The sequence below is a fragment of the Saccopteryx bilineata genome, chromosome 7 (assembly GCF_036850765.1).
Source record: "Saccopteryx bilineata isolate mSacBil1 chromosome 7, mSacBil1_pri_phased_curated, whole genome shotgun sequence".
NCBI lineage: Eukaryota > Metazoa > Chordata > Mammalia > Chiroptera > Emballonuridae > Saccopteryx > Saccopteryx bilineata.
In genome coordinates, this window is record NC_089496.1 from 104,802,163 (window position 1) to 104,821,849 (window position 19,687).

General features: G+C 41.3%; 1 protein-coding gene across 2 annotated transcripts in view; it reads left to right on the plus strand.

The window, feature by feature from the left end:
- INPP5F (inositol polyphosphate-5-phosphatase F) overlaps nucleotides 1-19,687 on the plus strand; it is an 82,902-nt gene that overhangs the window by 16,571 nt on the left and 46,644 nt on the right. For both annotated transcript variants that reach the window (XM_066238618.1, XM_066238619.1), the window contains exon 2: nucleotides 6,392-6,472. In XM_066238618.1, the coding sequence (XP_066094715.1) occupies nucleotides 6,392-6,472 (81 nt within the window). The remainder of the gene's footprint in view (nucleotides 1-6,391; nucleotides 6,473-19,687) is intronic.

A 19,687-nucleotide genomic window follows, 5' to 3' on the forward strand; every position in this document is an offset into this window, starting at 1 on the left:
TGTGCTAGGCCACAGATACACAGTGGTAAACAAAATGGGCATAGAATTAAATAAACAATAGCAGGGTTGAGACTTTATAGTCTTGTCTTTTAATTGGTTAGTTGAAACTGAACATTTATTATAATTATTAATTTATTAGAAGTTATTTCTACCTTTTATTCTTGTTTCCCATTTATTATGCTTAAAAAAAATTTTTTTTTCTATCACCTTTCCTATCGTCCATTGGGTATCTTGAATTTTTGTCAGGTGCCTTTTTTTAAATTTAATTTAATTTTATTTATTTTATTTTTTTTGTATTTCTCTGAAGCTGGAAACGGGGAGAGACAGTCAGACAGACTCCCGCATGCGCCCGACCTGGGATCCACCCGGCACGCCCACCAGGGGGCGATGCTCTGCCCACCAGGGGGGCGATGCTCTTCCCCTCCGGGGCATCCCTCTGTTGCAACCAGAGCCACTCCAGTGCCTGGGGCAGAGGCCAAAGAGCCATCCCCAGCGCCCGGGCCATCTTTGCTCCAATGGAGCCTCGGCTGCAGGAGGGGAAGAGAGAGACAGAGAAGGAGAGCAGGTGCCTTTTTGTTGCTGATTGAAAGTCACACATTCTATTTGTATTCTTCTATGGTTTCTCAAGACTTAAAACCCAGTATTTATTTTCACATATACAACTAAAATTTACCAATATCCATGTCTTTTTCCCAAGCATAATTTTACCTCCCTTTAGCCTGAACTTCTTTAGATTCTCTCCCTCTTGTCCCTCCCCCTCCCTAACCCCTCCCTCCCCTTCCCCCTTCCCCTCCCTCACCCTCCCTCTTCATCTCCCCCTCTCCACTTTTGGGGGATTTAAAGGAGGGGAGAAAGCTGGAAGTCATGCACGATTTGCCACTTGGATCTGAACCGGTTGCGGGGACTGAGACTGGATGCCTAGTTCTGAGCTGCATCAGGGCTGCAGATCTGTTTCATGTTATGACAAACAATTTTGGGATCATATCTAGATACTGAGGTTTTCATAAAACATTAATTACTCTGAGGAAGTTTTCAGGAATTGTGGCCTTACCATAAGATTTAATAAGTAAAAAACATTAAAGTTTATTATTATTATTTATTTTAGCAAGAGAAGAAGAGAGAGAGAGACAGGAACATCAATCTGTTCCTGTCTGTGCCTTGAATGAGGACCAAACCAGCAACCTCTGTATTTTGGGATGATGCTCCAGCCAACTGAGCTACTTGGCCACGGTGCTTTCTTTCTTTTTTTTTAAGCCATATGTATCCTTGAAATAAAAATCTATGGAGAGGTTTACTGAGTGGTAGGAACCTGGAATTTAAATGCATATACATTTCCCAACTTGAGATAAAAGTTGTTGAATATTATGTGCCAGACATTGTGCTGGACACTTCACATAATCTCTCTCTTTTTTAAAATTTATTAATTTTAGAGAGAGAAGAATGGAGAGAGAGGGAGAGAGACATCACTTTGTTGTTCCACTTATTTATTCATTCACTGATTGATTCTTGAATGTACCCTGACCAGGGTTCAAACCCACAACCTTAGCTTATCTGGACCAACTGAACTCCCTGGCCAGGGCATAATTCTCTCATTTAATCCTCATAAAAACCCTATAAGTTAGATGAAATTCCTATTTACAAAAGAGAGAACGGAAGCTGAAAGGGCATTAGAGACAGCAGGAGAACTAAGACTCTTTTTTTTTTTTTTTGTATTTCTCTGAAGTTGGAGCCACAGAGCCATCCTCAGCGCCCGGGCAAACGCTGCTCCAATGGAACCTTGGCTGTGGGAGGGGAAGAGAGAGACAGAGAGGAAGGAGAGGGGGAGGGGTGGAGAAGCAGATGGGCGCTTCTCCTGTGTGCCCTGGCCGGGAATCGAACCCGAGACTCCTGCACGCCAGGCAGATGCTCTACCACTGAGCCAACCGGCCAGGGCGAGAGCTAGGACTCTACCTGACAGAGAACTCAGGCTGTGCCCATGTCATGCCCACACCTTTAGACTGCCCAGGCTTCCAGTTGCAGCATCAGCTCCAGGCTGCCCTTGGACATGTGCTTATCTGCATCTCTGGCTTTAGGCCTGCCCTCTCATGTCCATCCTCAACACTCTGGCCCTCATATTCAATCTCAAATGCAAGCCTGCCTTGTCTGGTGGAAACAGCTCCTGAATCTAGTGTCTTTCTGAGTTGGTCCCTGTGCAGTTCTTGAGCCTCGTTCTTGTAGCTTGCTTCCCCCCCCCCCCCGAAGTTGGAAACGGGGAGGCAGTCAGACAGACTCCCGCATGCGCCTGACCAGGATCCACCCGGCACGCCCACCAGGGGGCGATGTTCTGCCCATCCGGGGCATTGCTCTGTTGCAACCAGAGGCATTCTAGCACCTGAGGCAGAGGCCACAGAGCCATCCTCAGCGCCCGGGCCAACTTTGCTCCAATGGAGCCCTGGCTGTGGGAGGGGCAGAGAGAGACAGAGAGGAAGGAGAGGGGGAGGGGTGGAGAAGCAGATGGGCGCTTCTCCTGTGTGCCCTGGCCGGGAATCGAACCCTGGACTCCTGCATGCCAGGCCGATGCTCTACCACTGAGCCAACCGGCCAGGGCCAGCTTGCTGCTTTTTGCCTTAGGATCCTGCACAACCAAACTATCTGGAGTCCTCATTGCATCCAATACATATCTGAGTGCCTGTTATGCATTAAGCAACCTGCTAGATATGGGGCTGACAAGAGCTTTTTTAATGATTCAGATGGGGGAGGGCTCAACCTTGGGCAAGGATGGTGGCAGTGGGATGGAGAGGAGTGAAGCATTCATCGGACACTGAGGGGATAGAATCAGTAGGACTCAGTGAGGAAGAACAGCATTTTGGATGTTGCCCAGGTCCTGTTCATGTAGCTGAAATGATGGTAGTGAGCTGAAAGTCCCATACAAAAATAAAATGGGAGTACTACACCTGAGAACATTTGGTAGGGAAGCTTACAGTGTTAGACGTATGGTAGAAAGAGCCCTGGGCTAGGTGGGGGAAATGGTGTTTTGATTTTGACAGGCTGTGTGGTATTGGACAGTTACTTTACCTCTGCCAGTCCTGGTCCCTTTCTCTGAAATAGACCAGATGACTTTAACTCTGCCACTCTAAATAGTGAGCCTTTCTAATGTGATTCACAGCAAACTATCCGACTTCAGCTTGCCTCCCCATTCTCTGTCATGTGTTCATTTGCCCACTCAGCATTTTGGAGCCTGCTGTGTACCATGCACTGGGGATATGAAGCTAAGTGAGACTAGGTCTTAATGAGCTTCCTGCTCAGTCAGGGAGATGGGCAAATCCGTAATTAGGTGCACTGAACCAAAAGAAGGTGCTGTGATGGAAACATGAGTAAGGTTCAGGGGAGTCACAAAAGAACCTGGTCGGTTCTGCTGGGTGGGTGGAGTGGGGGATGTGTCAGGGAATGCCAGTGACCCTTGTTCTGAGTCTAGAATGGAGGGCAGGCAGAAGTGGGTGGAGAGGTGCCTTCCGGGCCCAGCCTGTGCAGACTTCTGGATGACTGAAGGAAGAGCAGGATGTGGGGGTGGACAGGCAGGAGGAGGGTGGACAGGAGCAGCCTGTGCAAGGCGTCACAAGTCTTTCCAAGGAATATGGACTTTGTTTCTAAAGCTGTGGGGAGTAGGAGAAGTAATAGGATTGGATTAGCACATTTATCCCTTTTTTTTATGCATGATGTATTTCCTGCACAATATTAATGGTAGACAAGCCTGGCTTTGGGTCAGAGAGCATTATTGGAAATGAAGGCATCCATTACATCCTGCTAAACAGAGCAGGTCACCAGGAAGATAGAATAATCCTGAATTTATTTATATATGATATGCCTGACAACATAGTCTCAAAAATATAAAGCAAAAATTAAGAAGGAAAGATGGAAGAAACACAAAACGTGAGACTAAAAAAAAAATAAGCCCGCTCTCAAAACCTATTAAGCAGTCAAAAAATTAGCAAATACGTAGAGGAGTTGAGCAAAATAATAAAAAAAGTTGATATAATGAGCCCCAGCCCTGAAATTGAATAGTGTGTTCAAATGTTTGAGGTCCATAATAAGAAATACTTTTAAAACCATGACCTGGTACACATATATGTCTGTACCAGAAACAAAAGTTTCATGAAATGTTTCCCTTTACATGGTGCAGTTTTCATTTTTTGTTCTATTCTGTTTCATTGCTGTTAATGGTAATCTCATTATACAAAATTGATTTTGTGATCCACTCATGGATAAATACCTTTTCACTTGAAAATGTACTTTCTATTGAAGCTTACACGGAAGAGTTACAGACTGACTTTCTGGGTCCCCTTCCCCACACCAAGCCTCTGCTGCCCCTCTGGTCCTCCCTGTCCTCCCCCTGCTAAAGCAAAGAGGAGTTTGACTCCTATTTTTAGTCAAAACAATCCAACACATTCATCTGCTTCTCTTCTCCATTTCTATGTATATATTTAGCCTTTCATCTGTGCTTCCAGACTTAGAAAAAAGTGGTATCCTTCCTTTCCAAAGGTTAACTTTTGCACCTATACTTTTAATGTCATCATCATCTGTTTTCTTTTATATCTCTGGTTCCTTCTTTAATATCTCTGGTTCCTACATTTACACATTTCTCCTTGATCATCCCACCATGAATTCATTCCTTAATGGGTTTAACTGGTTCTTTTTCAGAACATCAAAGATTATCAGTGACTATTATTTTTAGATTTTATACCACAAAATTTGGTTCTCATTTTAGTTTTTTTTTTGTTTTTTTGTATTTTTCTGAAGCTGGAAATGGGGAGAGACAGTCAGACAGACTCCCGCATGCGCCCAACCGGGATCCACCCGGCATGCCCACCAGGGGCGATGCTCTTCCCACCAGGGGGCGATGCTCTGCCCCTCCAGCGCGTCGCTTTGCCGCGACCAGAGCCACTCTAGCGCCTGGGGCAGAGGCCAAGGAGCCATCCCCAGCGTCCGAGCCATCTTTGCTCCATTGGAGCCTTGGCTGCGGGAGGGGAAGAGAGAGACAGAAAGGAAGGGGGGGTGGAGAAGCAAATGGGCGCTTCTCCTATGTGCCCTGGCCAGGAATCGAACCTGGGTCCCCCGCACGCCAGGCCGACGCTCTACCGCTGAGCCAACCGGCCAGGGCTCATTTTAGTTTTATTAAATTAACATTCTTTTTTCCTGAATGGCTGATGCACTCACATGGTTCAAAATGCTGAAGATGTACCCTGGCCGGGAGGCTCACCTATAAAATGGGATTCCTAATACTTAACTCACAGAGTTGTCAGGATTAGAGATGATAATATCTATATAACAGCCTTAAAATTTTTAATTCCTTATCTTAGTTCTTGCAGTATAAACAAAGAGAAGTCAACTTGTTTGCCTCCCATTGAATATATCATGAACAACAAAGCTATTCAAAATATAATAGTCAAAACTCAAAAGAATTTGGAAACTAACCTATGTCTGTAATTACCCGAGTTACAGATTGATTATAAATTTTACTAAAATACATTTTAATTATTACCATTTAAATTTTAGTTTTACTTTTCTTCCATTTAATTTTATTTTTCATTCAAGAAAATATTTTTATTCTTGCTAATCTTTCATAGCTGTTGAACTACCATTAAAGTTACATTTGTCTCCGTGTATTTAACAACAGCCTTTCGTAACCTGGGTTCCACAAGAGAATTAAGCACTAACATCCTCAGGCATCTATTATGTGTAATGAATTTACTTCTCCCCTATGCATCTGGAATGGCATCAGTTATTTACCATTCTGGAGAGAACTGAGAAAATAGTTACCCAGTCATTGTCTGTTCTGTGGGTGAGATGGGGAACTCTGATTGGGATGCCTGATATATACAGTAGGCACTCAATAAATGGAAGCAGTTTCTATTACTTTTTGCCCTACAAATCTCATAAAAGAGCATTGGCTTTTTGGTTTTGGGTTTTTTTTGTTTTTTTTTTTTGCTTTCTGTAAGCTTCTTTGGGAAAGTGTATTTTCCAGACTGTGATCCAATAAGGGACATCCCGTGGTGGTTTCGCAGGCCTTGTCTTGGGACTGGCTATGGCTCTAGGACTGTGGACAGCTCCTGTCTTTGCCATCTTGTAATGCACCAGCCTCTTCGCTCCACTGCAGGGTGCCAGAGTACTGCCTCCAATCTGAGCAGAGTTTCAGGATGTCAGTTCTCTCCCCAAATCTGTCCTTATGGCAGAAACTTTATTCAGGTGTTGGGGTTAATGCTTTTTCAAAAATCGCTTGATAACAATGTATTCAGTTCTGGGTGTTCATATATTTTTGGACATTGATAATTTTTAAATATACCGTTTTAAATATATTGTTCTAATTTGTTTTCTGATGAATATTTTCTCATGACTGCTTCTTATTTTATTTTAGCTACTGATCTACTTCTTGCCTGGAATCCCATTTGTTTGGGTTTGGTGGAAGGTGTTATTGGGAAAATTCAGCTTCATTCAGGTATGTTTCCATAAATTCCTTAAACTTGTCGAATGTATTGTGGCAGTCTCTGACATTTTCTTCTTTGAGGATAAATGTAAATTCTGTTATGGCTTTGATTTTTTTGTCTTAATTTTGAGTCTGCCCAAAGTGAGTATATTTCCATATAGGTTTCATGAAATAAAAATAAAACTTTGAGAAAGGGAGGCATAATATTACAATCCTCTTAAAAAAATCAGATGCCTACTATGTGTCAAAAATTGTACTAATTGGTAGAACACAATAGTGAGCAAAAACTGACTCATTCCCACCCTCATGGAGCTTACAGTTTGAGAGAGAAGACAGACAGCAGTGAATAATCACTGAGTTAATATATAAATTCACATTTACGTATGAAGTAAATATATAATTATTTGCTAATAGTTGTAGGTGCTCTGATGGAAAGATACCCCAACTGTACTGATTTCAAGAGGGAGGATAGAAGGAATAAGGCTGAAGAGGTGGGCAGGTGGCAGACCAGGACTGCGGACTTGGGTCAGCAGTCCATTCCCGATACAATCAACTCTGGCCCGGGAAGAATATGGGTCTCTTAGCACAGAGTGTGGACAGTGTGGTCCTTTCTAGAGCCCTGTCTAGGGCAGGCGAATTAATGGAAGGTCTAGGTCATTCGCCTCTTTTGGAAGGACAGACCCCTGTGTTCTGGGTTCAGAGGGAATTCTGCCTGTGAGAAAATAGATGTTATATTGGCGGGACCCAAACAGTCCTGAAAAAGATTAAATAAAATAGCTTCAGCATTATATTTAAATATCTATTTTTCCTTTGGTATCAATTTTAATATGATTTTTGAGCTGTTGGAGGTTTTACCATATTGTATATAATTGGGAGTAAAAAAGTATGCCTCTTATTATTGTAAAATAAAGTTATTGAACCTTTGGGAGCTAGGTTGGCCTGTGGGTATTATAAAGTACATATTACTGCAGACAATTTAATTTTCCTTTCTTAGACTTTTTTGGTTATTTTTAAAAATCTTTTTTCATTATGAAATATATTTTAGATACAAAAGCTGTTTATCACAGATATATGGTATAGGTTATTATAAAACAAACACATATCTACCACTTAAGAAATGAAATATGACCAGTGTTTTTATTTATTTATTTATTTTTTCTATTTTTCTGAAGTTGGAAACGGGGAGGCAGTCAGACAGACTCCCGCATGCGCCCGACCGGGATCCACCCGGCACGCCTACCAGGGAGTGATGCTCTGCCCTTCTGGGGTGTTGCTCTGTTGCAACCAGAGCCATTCTAGCGCCTGAGGCAGAGGCCATAGAGCCATCCTCAGTGCCTGGGCCAGCTTTGCTCCAATGGAGCCCTGGCTGTGGGAGGGGCAGAGAGAGACAGAGAGGAAGGAGAGGGGGAGGGGTGGAGAAGCAGATGGGCACTTCTCCTGTGTGCCCTGGCTAGGAATCGAACCCGGGACTCCTGCACACCAGGCCAACGCTCTACCACTGAGCCAACCAGCCAGGGTGACCCGTGTTTTTGGAGCCCTCACTGTGTCTTTCTCTAACTATATCCTGCTTCTTTCCCTTTAAGAGAACCTGATATTCTGAATTTTGTATTTACTTTCTTGATTTTCATAATTGCTTTTATTATATATGTATCCCTAAACAATATGTTGCTAAGGATCGTATTTTGGAGATTTTTTTTTTATAAATGGTATCAGTTATGTGTGTTCTTTTACTTTTCCCCCTACTCAACTTCATATGTTTTAGATTTATCCATGTTGATAATGAAACTTTAGTTCCTTGTTTATGATATTGTATGACTATATCATAATTTGTCCTTTCTCCTATCACCAGGTAATTATGTATTTATTTTGTCACTATTACAAATAATACTGCTACAAGCATTGTTGTATATTCTGCCTTTGGTAGTTTTTAAAATTCTTTCAATACAGAGGAGAAAAGCGTTTAGACATTTTGTAACCATGCTAAGTATTTTAGTAACTCTCCTACCTGTGCACATTTACACATATATATTTCTAATTCAGTTGTATGCTGACAAGATCATTTCACAGCTGAGTGTTCTGAACTAAACTTCATTTTCTATTGTTTAAATGAAGTGTGAGAAACTTTTGAGTTATTTTTCTTCAATTTGAGTCACTGAGTAAATCACTGAAATCAATCAGAAGACCTTTATTTATTAGCTTTGAGATAAAAGGGAAGTTTCTTAAAACTCCTTTTCATTTATCTGTTGCTGTGTAACAAGCCACCCCAAAAGTTAGTGACTTAAAATAATAGCATATAATATTTCACGAGTCTATGGATTGACCAAGAGGCTCTCTGCTCTTGTATGTGTTGGCTGGAGTTGTTACTGTGGCAGCCTTGAGCTGGGAGCTTGCCTGGGGTGCCTCAGTTTACCTTCATGTGGCATCTCCTTCCACATATCTCATCTCACATGGCCTCTCCTTGCGTCTCCTCTCTCCTGGATACCTGTCCTTTCAGGGCGGTGGCCAGAAGACAAGTCCCAATGTGCAAGGGCTTCTCAAGCATCTGCTTGTATCACTGAGCTTGCTAATTTCAGGGTGGTGGCCAGAAGACAAGTCCCAATGTGCAAGGGCTTCTCAAGCATCTGCTTGTGTCACTGAGTTTGCTAATGTCCCATTGGCCAAAGGAGGTCACATAGCTAAGCTCAGAGTCAACCTGGGAGGGAATATCACAAAAGCATACTTTCCAGAAGGCTGGTTCATTGGAGCCAATGTCCCTGAATCTTCTACTTTGTAAGCAGTAAATAGTAAAAATAACTGCTCCCTTTTTTCCCTAGAGTATTATCAGTCTCCAGTGAGACAGTAGTATATCTGAAGGTGCTTAGTAAATTATAAATTACTATTTTATCAAGACTTTTGGTTGCAAATATAAACCTATTAGCTTATGAAAAAAAATGTTTTTAAATAAGGAACCTAAGGGACCAAAACCATTGTAACATCTCAAGTGGACATCATGTTGTAACATCTCAAGTGGACGGCATGTAGGAGCTAAGGTCACTTTTTCTGGGCCAGGTGTTCACTGACCACCACTCCTTTTATACTCCTCTTCCTTTTTCTCTTCTTTTGGCTTTCTTTGTTTCTGTGGATGCAGGACAAAGTTTTTGCCCTTACAGGGTACTCAAACCAACCAACGTCTGATGTCTCCCACAAGCTCTGGAGATGGACGAGCTCTCAAGGACTGAGGAGTGAGTCTGGGTCAGACCCCCGGGGCAGAGACTCTTTGGCCCACTGAGCCAAGGCCCTTCCCCGATCACAAAGTTCAGACATTTCCCAGAGGGGCACTCCTCTAGGTAGGAGGGGCAGTCAGAGCAGAAGGGTTCTGCCTTGGCAGAACAGCTGGAAGTTCTCTCCTGCAAGCGGCTTGTTGACGAGGCTGTGGTGCTGTGAAAGTGTGTGGTCATTAGGAGGTGGCAGGTGACCGGGTATGGTCACCTCCTGTGATTAGCCCCCGTTCACATGGACTTTCCCTTCTTGCACCACTTGCCTTTCTTTGGACCAAACCTGTTACATAGGATACTTTGGAAGAGGGAGAGGAAGGGAATAGAGTGAACTAGGAAAAGAAAATATTTTTCAAATGGAAAGATGCACATTGGACTTTGGGCGATGGGAATGCAGCATAATCAAATGTCAAAATAACCTAGAGATGTTTTCTCTGAACATATGTACCCTGATTTACCAATGTCACCCCATTAAAATTAATAAAAAAAATGGAAAGATGCACAAGAAAAGTGTCTTCATTTTTCACTTTCTTAATCTCTACCTTTTTTTTTCTTGTCACTTCACTTTTAAGGTTTGACTGTTAACAAAGAGAGTGGGGAGGAAACAAAGGAAAATCTTTGCTGGGCCCCCTGCTGCTCCTCCCCCACAGAGAGACTTTCAGCCCCACCTTGTGTTTGTCATTCCACCCCCTTCTCTGGTGTTCGCATTCCTCTCACTCTTCCTGCCTTCTCTGTTTTCATTCTCTGTCGTGGGGGGGGGGGGGGAGTGGGGGGGGTGGGGGGGGTGTTCCTCTGCCCTTCCCTGCACCCCTGTGAGTCTCAGCCTGACCGATGGCAGGTGTGCTGTGATATGCATTGGGACTAGATAATCACTGCGGGCATGTTTTCCCATGGGAGCATCTCACCTTCTGTGGGCAGAGGATGAGCAGAACAAAACATATGTATTCAAACACTTTCATACCCCTCCTTACTCTACATATTAATGCATGACTTTTTGTTCTTGTCTGGTGAGGTGGGAACATATATTTACTTGAACAGATGTCACTGACTGTTAGAATGATGTGGGTGAGCCACGCTGCTCTCTGTGACTGTCACTGAACCCCGAGCTCTTGTGATGTGAGCAGGCATGACTCAGGCCTGTGTCAGTGTGCTCAGCTGCCACAGGGAAGTTCTGCCGACTGGGGACCTTCCACGACAGAAATTTATTTTCTCACAATTCTGGAGGCTTGAAGTCTGAGACAAGATGTCATCAGAGTTGATTCTTCTGAGGCCTCTCCTTGGCTTGTAGATGCCCATCTTCTCCCTGTGTCTTCACAGTATCTTCTCTGTGTCTGTGTCCAGATTTCCTTTGAAAAGGACACCAGTCACGACCCTGGCCCCCTGTGTAAAAAGTTTGGGGACCCCTGGATTAGGGCTTACCTGAATGATCTTGATTAAACTTAATTACCTCCTTAAAGACCTTATTTCTTTAAAATAGGGTCACATTCTGAGGTACTAGGGATTAGGATTCCAACATATGAATTTTGAGGGGACATAGTTCAGCCTATAACAGGAACCTAAGGTCACTGGAGTGCTTGTTATAAAAGCATGTCAAGGAGAAATCCTACGATTGCTTGTTGCCCTTGTTTCCCAGTGAGAGAGGCCATTCCCCAAGTATCATTGACTAGGCACTTGGCCCAGAGGTGGGCCGACCCGAAAGACCACCCAGTTGCCTTGGTTTGGGCTATTCATCTAAGCCTCTGTTGCTGATTGTAAGACAAAGATGACAACACTTCCTTGATACAGTTACTGTAACATTTAATAAAACTCACATAAAGTGCTTAGTTTTAAGTTCCTTATAATAAAGTTCCTGATGATAGCATTCACGAGGCTAAAATTTTCCCCTTAGTTTTAAAGGTAACTTAGAGGTGTTTTTCTACCAGAGAACAACTCAAGTTCTAGCTGTACAGTTTTGAACAGATTGTAAACTTGCACTGTTTTTTTTCCAATAATGTTAATATTTGCTGAAACTATAATATTAACATGTCACTAAAAGACTACATAGTGGAGATGATAAAAAGTAATGTTTTTAGTAGTAAAGTGTTAGTGAAGGTTATATTTCATAATCCATGTGCCTTTTTCAAATAATGTGTGGTGAAAGAATGTTAAAATATTATTTGGTTGTGGTATTCTTTGCTGAGAAGTGCCTTTCCTTTCAGCAAGCTCTGCCAAAAAAATTCTGTTAACCTTGATGTCTAGAGAGACTATTTAAAAACACTAAACTTTCTTTATTTTAGAAGGTCTTTTCCCCAGACATTTGCAGGCAGGTGAACTTTCACCTGTTACACTTTCCCCGTTTAGCTCTGACAGCTTGAATGGGTCTGACTTTGGTTTGGTCAGTTAGGGTTTATTAATAGAAGGGACAGAAAGTAGAAGGGACATGTATTGTGCTAAATACATAGATGAAAGAAAAGTAAAGCTTCATGAAAAATTAGTGTTTTATTCCTGTGTCCAGGAGGAAGTAAGAATGATAGTCAAATTCTTATCTCAGTTGTAATTACACATTTATTTTTTGTTTTCTCCTTTGTCCCCCTTCATAAGCTTCAAGACAGGGGCTGTATCTGTTTTGCTTACTGCTGTCTTCCCCTTGTACAGAGGCTACTCAAAAATATTCAGCAAATATTTATTTTACAAGTATTTATGGAGTGCCTACTGTGTGCCAAGGCCTGCACTCAGTGCTGGGGTCTGCAGGAGACAAAACTCAAAGCTTTCAGAGCAGATTTGAATCCGAGTGATTTTTATCTAACATTAATTTTATCTACAGTTAAAAGTTCATCTACAGCCTGACCTGTGGTGGCGCAGTGGATAAAGCGTTAACCTGGAAATGCTGAGGTCGCCGGTTTGAAACCCTGGGCTTGCCTGGTCAAGGCACATATGGGAGTTGATGCTTCCAGTTCCTCCCCCCTTCTCTCTCTCCTCTCTCTCCCTCTCTGTCTCTCTCTCTCTCCCTCTCCTCTCTAAAAATGAATAAAATAAAAAAAAAAATAAAAAAAATTAAAAAAAAAAAAAAAAGTTCATCTACAGACTACATAGTTTTATCATTGGATGTAAGTTTCTGAAGAAATATGTGGGTTGTTGTGAAGCACATGACCGAGGGACCTGACTGGTGATGCTGGGGGTCCCACAGGGAAGGCATCCCTGAGGAAGTGATTCTGAGCTGAGGCCCGAAAAGTAAGATCATCTGGGCATGGCCAGGGTGAGGGCAGGGATGGGAGGAGACGTGGTTTCTGGCAGAGGAAGTAGCTGCGCAGAAGGCCCAAGTGATTGATGTGTCTCCTCTGTTTCCGTGTGATGCCCGGGAGACGGCTGTATCTGTACACAGCTGTCCCTGGGGAGATTGCTGTAGGCTGGAGACTTTAAATGGATCCCCAGAATTGTAAATTGAAATCTATTTTGAAGATTGAGACAAGGATAAGCTCTGTTGAGTAAGAAATATCTGAATATAAAAAGCAAAAGTAGCCTGACCTGTGGTGGTGCAGTGGATAAAACATCGACCTGGAATGCTGAGGTCGCCAGTTTGAAACCCTGGGCTTGCCTGGTCAAGGCACATACAAGAAACAACTATGAAATGATGTTTCCCGCTCCCCCCCCCCCCCGTCCTCTCTCTAAAATCAATACATAAAATCTTTTTTAAAAGATAAGTATATATTCCATGATATATTCAGAAATAGTTTGAAGAGAGAATTGTCAAGAATCTTGATTAATTTGGCAATAGAAACTCGTGACTTAGTAATTAAGGGAATTACTATAGATAGTATTGAACAGCCACACACACAATTTACTCAAGATAGCTCTCATTCATTAAAATAGTACTCACCATCTGCTGTTTCTCCACTTTTGAGATGGTGAAGATGTCTCAATTGTTAAAATGGTAAAATGTATTATGCAGAGGGTTTTATATTTTAATGATGAATGAATGAATGGAGTGTCACTAATATTACTTTATATATCCCTAAAAAGCCATTAAAAAACCTTACCCCTCAAGGGCACTGGAGAAAAGGGAAGAGGAGCCTGGCAGGGTCCCTGGAACTCTCAGCCTCTGCTGGAGACCTGATTCTTGGGACATGCCTTTAGATATTGCTTCTATTTAAATATGAGTTTCATTGTGTATTTTTTTTATAAATTAATTTTTATTAATTTTAATGGGGTGACATCAATAAATCAGGGTACATATATTCAAAGAAAACATGTCCAGGTTATCTTGTCATTCAATTATGTTGCATACCCATCACCAAAAGTCAGATTGTCCTCCCTCACCCTCTGTCTAGTTTTCTTTGTGTCTCTCCCCCTCCCCCTCCCCTCCCCCCCCTCTCCCCCCCACACACACTCTTGTCCGTGACTCTTAGTCTTGTTTTTATGTCCAACCAATGTATGGAATCATGCAGTTCTTGGTTTTTTCTGATTTACTTATTTCACTCCATATAATGTTATCAAGATCCCACCATTTTGTTGTAAATGATCCGATGTCATCATTTCTTATGGCTTAGTAGTATACCATAGTGTATATGTACCACATCTTCTTTATCCATTCTTCTATTTTTTTTTTTTTACAGTGATTAAAGCCTTTAAGCAAACTCTTGGCCAATACAGCAAGAATCCATAAAAGTCATTGTGTACATTTTGATTGTGGGAGCGATAGATTGTTTTATTGTCTACTGACAACTCACATTATTAAAAACGTAAGGATTGTGGTGATGGTTGCACAACTCTCTAAACTGACTGAAATCATTGAGTTGTATATTTCCAATGGGTGATATATTTCCAATGGGTGAATTTTATGGTATGTGATGCCATTATGATATAAGGTATATGAAGCCATTAAAAACCTTTAAGTCAGCCTGACCAGGTGGTGGCGCAGTGGATAGAACATCGGATTGGGATGTAGAGGACCTAGGTTTGAGACCCCGAGGTCGCCAGCTTGAGCGCAGGCTCATCTGGTTTGAGCAAAGCTCACCAGCTTGGACCCAAGGTCGCTGGCTCAAGCAAGGGGTTACTTGGTGTGCTGAAGCCCCACGGTCAAGGCACAGATGAGAGGGCGATCAATGAACAACTAAGGAACTGCAGGAAAAACTGATGATTGATGCTTCTCATCTCTCTCTGTTCCTGTCTGTCTGACACTCTCTCTGTCTCTGTAAAAAAAATGCACCTTTAAGTCAGGCCTGACCAGAGGAAAAGTGGACAGAGGGAACAGGGATGATAGGGTGGGATGAGAGCAGAAAAGCAAAACCGGGGGAGGGCGTTGCTGGGAGGAGGGCAAGGGGGATGTGGTGGGGAACACGGGAGAGGGGAGGTATATAGACACTAGAATCTATGTACACCCAATAAAGTAAAATAAAATAAAATTTAAAAACACACACACACAAAACCTTTAAGTCAGAGTATAGACTTTGTTGTAGTAGCCTGTTGTCATTATTTCTGGTTTTATCTTAGTTAAAAAAAATTAAATACATTTATCTTTTGTTAACTGATAGGCGATTTTTTTTATGTACTAAAGTTACTTTGAAGGAAGTATTCTAAAGAAATAGAATTATTTGTGATATAACATGTCTACCAAAATAGGAGTGATTTAAAATGTAATTCAGTTATAGTCATTTTGTCATCCATGAGAATCCCAGAATTGGTTTTTTTTTGGAGGTAAGGGTTTCATTGGTGACTAGGTTCATGGTTAACCCTTAAAAAGATCGTTTAATGGTAGTTTAGCTGATCTACTACATGAATGGCTTTTGGTCTTGGGAGCAGCAGCCGAGTGGTGTGGGAGGCTCCTTTCTCTGGCAACTTCTCATCACGTTTTGCTTCCCTCCTCTTCCTTTCACTCTTCCCAGTGCCTACATTCTAAACGGCCCTTCCCTCTTTTCTTTGCTCTTCTCAACCTGTGCCATCACTTTCTGCTTCAAAATTTTCTGTCATTTTATGTCCCTCATCTGAGCTCCTTGGTGCAGATGGTTCCACCTCCTTGGTAGGAGCAATGCTTGAACTAGACACATGAATGTGACGCACAATTCTGAGCTCTCCCAAGGGTCATCAGATAAGCATGCTTCTTATGTCTGAGCAAATCTTTAACTGGCAGATTTTATGTTTTCAGGCAGAGTTACTTTAGAGGCAAGCCAGCTTGAGCTCAACTCTTCTATCCCACTATGATTCTACAATATTCTCTACTTATAAACCCATTTATTCTTAAGCTCCAGTTGTTTTTCTCAGGGATTCCTATGGCAGTGATATTAAACGTTTTTAGCTTCAGAAAAGGAAGAGGATTGTCATGGTAAGAGGGTATGTACTGGTCATCTGTAAAAGTGCTTTCTATATTTCTTTATATATATTTAAAAACTTTTATCTTATTGAACATTTTGATGTGATTACAATCAAATTATTACCAGGTCTAATTGTGTTTATGAAAGCAGTTTCTTGATAAATATAGGAAGTTCTCACGTAGAGATGGCCAGTGTCAGCCACTCAGAGCAGAAAATGAAGGTTGTTTATTTAATTGACTTGATTATCAGTTTGTTTACAGTGGGCTTGGATCACCTTATAGAGGGGCCAGTTGCCTTCAGCCTTGAAGCACACTGTATCACTTCTCAAAGCAATAATTTATCTTCATGATTACAAATCTGCAACCTGAATAAAAATCCCAAATATACTTAGTATACTTAACATATTTAATTATACTTTATAAGTAGGAAAGAATGTAATATATTAAAGTTGTCAATGAATTTATGAGAAAACATCTTAGCATTTTAAAAAGATAAGCTATAGTTATCTAGAAAATGTACTTTTATAAATTCATTTTGTCCAACAACACTTTGACTTCCTAGTTTTCTAAGACTACTTACTACAGATATAAAAGACTATATTTTTATAGAGTGTAAGGTTATTTAATTTTGTGGCAGGTCATTATTAGAGATTTAAATTCATCCTAAGTGTCATAGGCTAAACTGAATATACTTCTGACACCACTATTTGGTAATTTGAAATGGAGGCTATTAAAAGTATCCCTTGCCCTAGATGCTGTCCTTATGAGTCATTGTCAGTTTTCTATAAACCCAGACTTAGGAAACCCTAGTAGGCTACAGAGCATCCAGTCAAGAAATGTTGAGTAGCTACTATGTTTAGAAAATTGAAACATTAATAATTAGTAATGAAATAGGTTTTATGCACACATTGAACTGAATTTAAATCTGTACTGAAGATTTGTAAGAAAAAAACACAATCCTTTAAATTGGAATATAATTTATCTTGAGATATCCCAATTATTAGATTCTCTTAGAAACGTTAAGTATTCTTGTCAGCTTGACACAGAAGAAAGGGAAGGTGAACCGACTACAATCCGTTTTCCTGATTCTTTTTTTCCCCCGATTCTTTTTCCTTTACCAACATATCTTCATCTTCTGACGTAGCTGGTGCAAGTGCAGGCACCGCTGTGGCTCTTTTGAGGCAATAATCTGTAGAAGCCCTTCAAGAATTTAAATATTTACATTTGAATATTATGTTACAAATGACTTGGGAGTAAATCACCCCCCTAGGTTAGTATTTATTGGTGTGTGGATGTAATTATATAAATTCTGTGTTGGCTCCTCCATTCACAGTGGACCTTGAGTGTTAGAGCAGCAGCTGTGCTCCACTCCACCACTGCCAGCTTCTCCTCCACGGGGCTCCCGGAGTGGACGTAGGAGAGTTCAAGGGGGTGCTTTGTCATTGGCATATGGTCTCGAATTGGGGCAAGCTGAAGGAGGTAAACATATAAGCGTCATTAGCAGATCCACCTTCTCTTTTTAGTTTTACTTTTAGTCAGAACATGAATGCTTATAGAGAGACACGGAGAAACTGCAAAGTGTCCAAAAGAGCAGTAAAGACAGTTATGGTTTTAAGCTGCAAAATCAGTCTTTTTTTTTTCTCTCCTTAAAAATAAGAAGTCTTAAAAAGAAAAGTATGCTGAACGAGTTCAAATTAGAACCAGTCTTTGGAAAAGAAAAACCAGAAGTAAGAATCATTTCCACACAAACATGTCATTCCCTTCAAGTGTCTGCACATAAGGATATGTGCTGCATGCATATTTCTGTCAGTAGGAGCTCTTTTAAATGAATCTCACAACCTGGTTCCCAGATTAACCAACATGCCCACTTCCTTTGCAGAGCCTACTGGTGGAGGCGATGTGCTGTGAGGGCTGGTCGCTGGTGGGGACTGCGTAGGACGCCTTCTCTCTTCCAGTGGGTTGTGGATTGGGGGTTGGATTGTGTTTATTCCCAAACCTGTCTACGCACTATTGTAATTACAAAATGAATTCAATATAATTCAGCCCATCACTACAAGTGCAGAAAGGAAGACTTCTTGTTTCAGTGAAAGCTAAGTTGAATGCTTTGGAAAGACTTAATAAAGCTGTGTTGCATTTAAAAAAAAGACTAGATAACACCGAATACCCATCAAGTGGCTCATTCTCAAAGAAAAGTTCCAAGTAAATCGATGTACATTTGAATGTTCCATATGAAAAGTAAAATTAAATTGTATTTTAAAAAGATTTTGTTTTTGCCATGTTCAGATAGCTAAGTTAGTTAGAGCATCATCTCGATATGTAAAGGTTGTGGGTTCAATCTTCAGTCAGGGCACATACAGGAACAGGTTGATGTTTGTGTCCGTCTGTCTTTCTTTCCCTCTCCTCTTCTCTCTCTTTCCTCTCTTGCTACCATCAAGAAATTAAAAAAAAAATTTAATGTGTTTTGAAGCTCTCAAGTAAGATTAAATGAATGTTTGCCAAGTCTGACCTGTGGTGCACAGTAGAGAAAGCATTGACCTAGAACGCTGAGGTTGCCAGTTCAAAACCTTGAGCTTGCCTGGTCAAGACACATATGGGAGTTGATGTTTCCTGCTCCTCCCCATGTCCTTCTCTCTCTCCCTCCCCCGCCCCTCTTTCTTCCCTGCCCCACTCTCTTACCCCCTTTGCCTCTCTAAAATGAATTAAAAAAATGAATGGACGCCAAGAATGGGAACCAATTGCTTTTCATCTTTGTTAGTCTCCTTACAGGAGAAAACCACAAAGTGTGGTTGGATTATATATAAAGAGTTTCCATGGAGTAGGAAATAATGTTCAAAGAGAACTTTAGTTTTATCTGTAATGTTCACATTTTTAAACAAATGGAATGTATTCATATATTCTCTATATAATTAACATCTTTTCTGTATGTCAGTAGAATGAATAGCTATGTCAAGAAATACGTATATTCAGCCTGACCAGGCGGTGGCGCAGTGGATAGAGCATTGGACAGGGATGCAGAGGACCCAGGTTAGAGACCCCGAGGTCGCCAGCTTGAGCGTGGGCTCATCTGGTTTGAGCAAAGCTCACCAGCTTGGACCCAAGGTCGCTGGCTCGAGCAAGGGGTTACTCGGTATGCTGAAGGCCCACGGTCAAGGCACATATGAGAAAGCAATCAATGAACAACTAAGGTGTTGCAACGAAAAACTGATGATTGATGCTTCTCATCTCTCTGTTTCTGTCTGTCTGTGTCCCTGTCTATCCCTCTCTCTGACTCTCTCTCTGTCCCTGTAAAAAAAAAAAAAAGAAAAAAGAAAAGAAAGAAATATGTAGCTTCAATACTTCCTAGGGGTAAGGTCATGAATAGAGAGAAAAAACACTTTTTTTTCTAAAATTAGATGAAAATATTTATTATTATTATTATTTTTTAAAGAATCTTCATCCCACAATTGCTTATCTCCTTGAAAATGAGTCAGTTATTTATAGGGCAAGCAATTGAATCTTTTCCAGGACTATTGTTTTAGTTTGCCTACTGGTTATACTTTTCAAAATACCTGTCATCACTTCCTAGTCAATCGGAGCACATGCAAGAGTCAACCGACGATTGCGTGGATGGGTAGAACAGCGATTGATGTTCCTCCCTCCTTTCCACTCCTCTATAATGAATCAATAAATACCAATTAAAAAAATGAA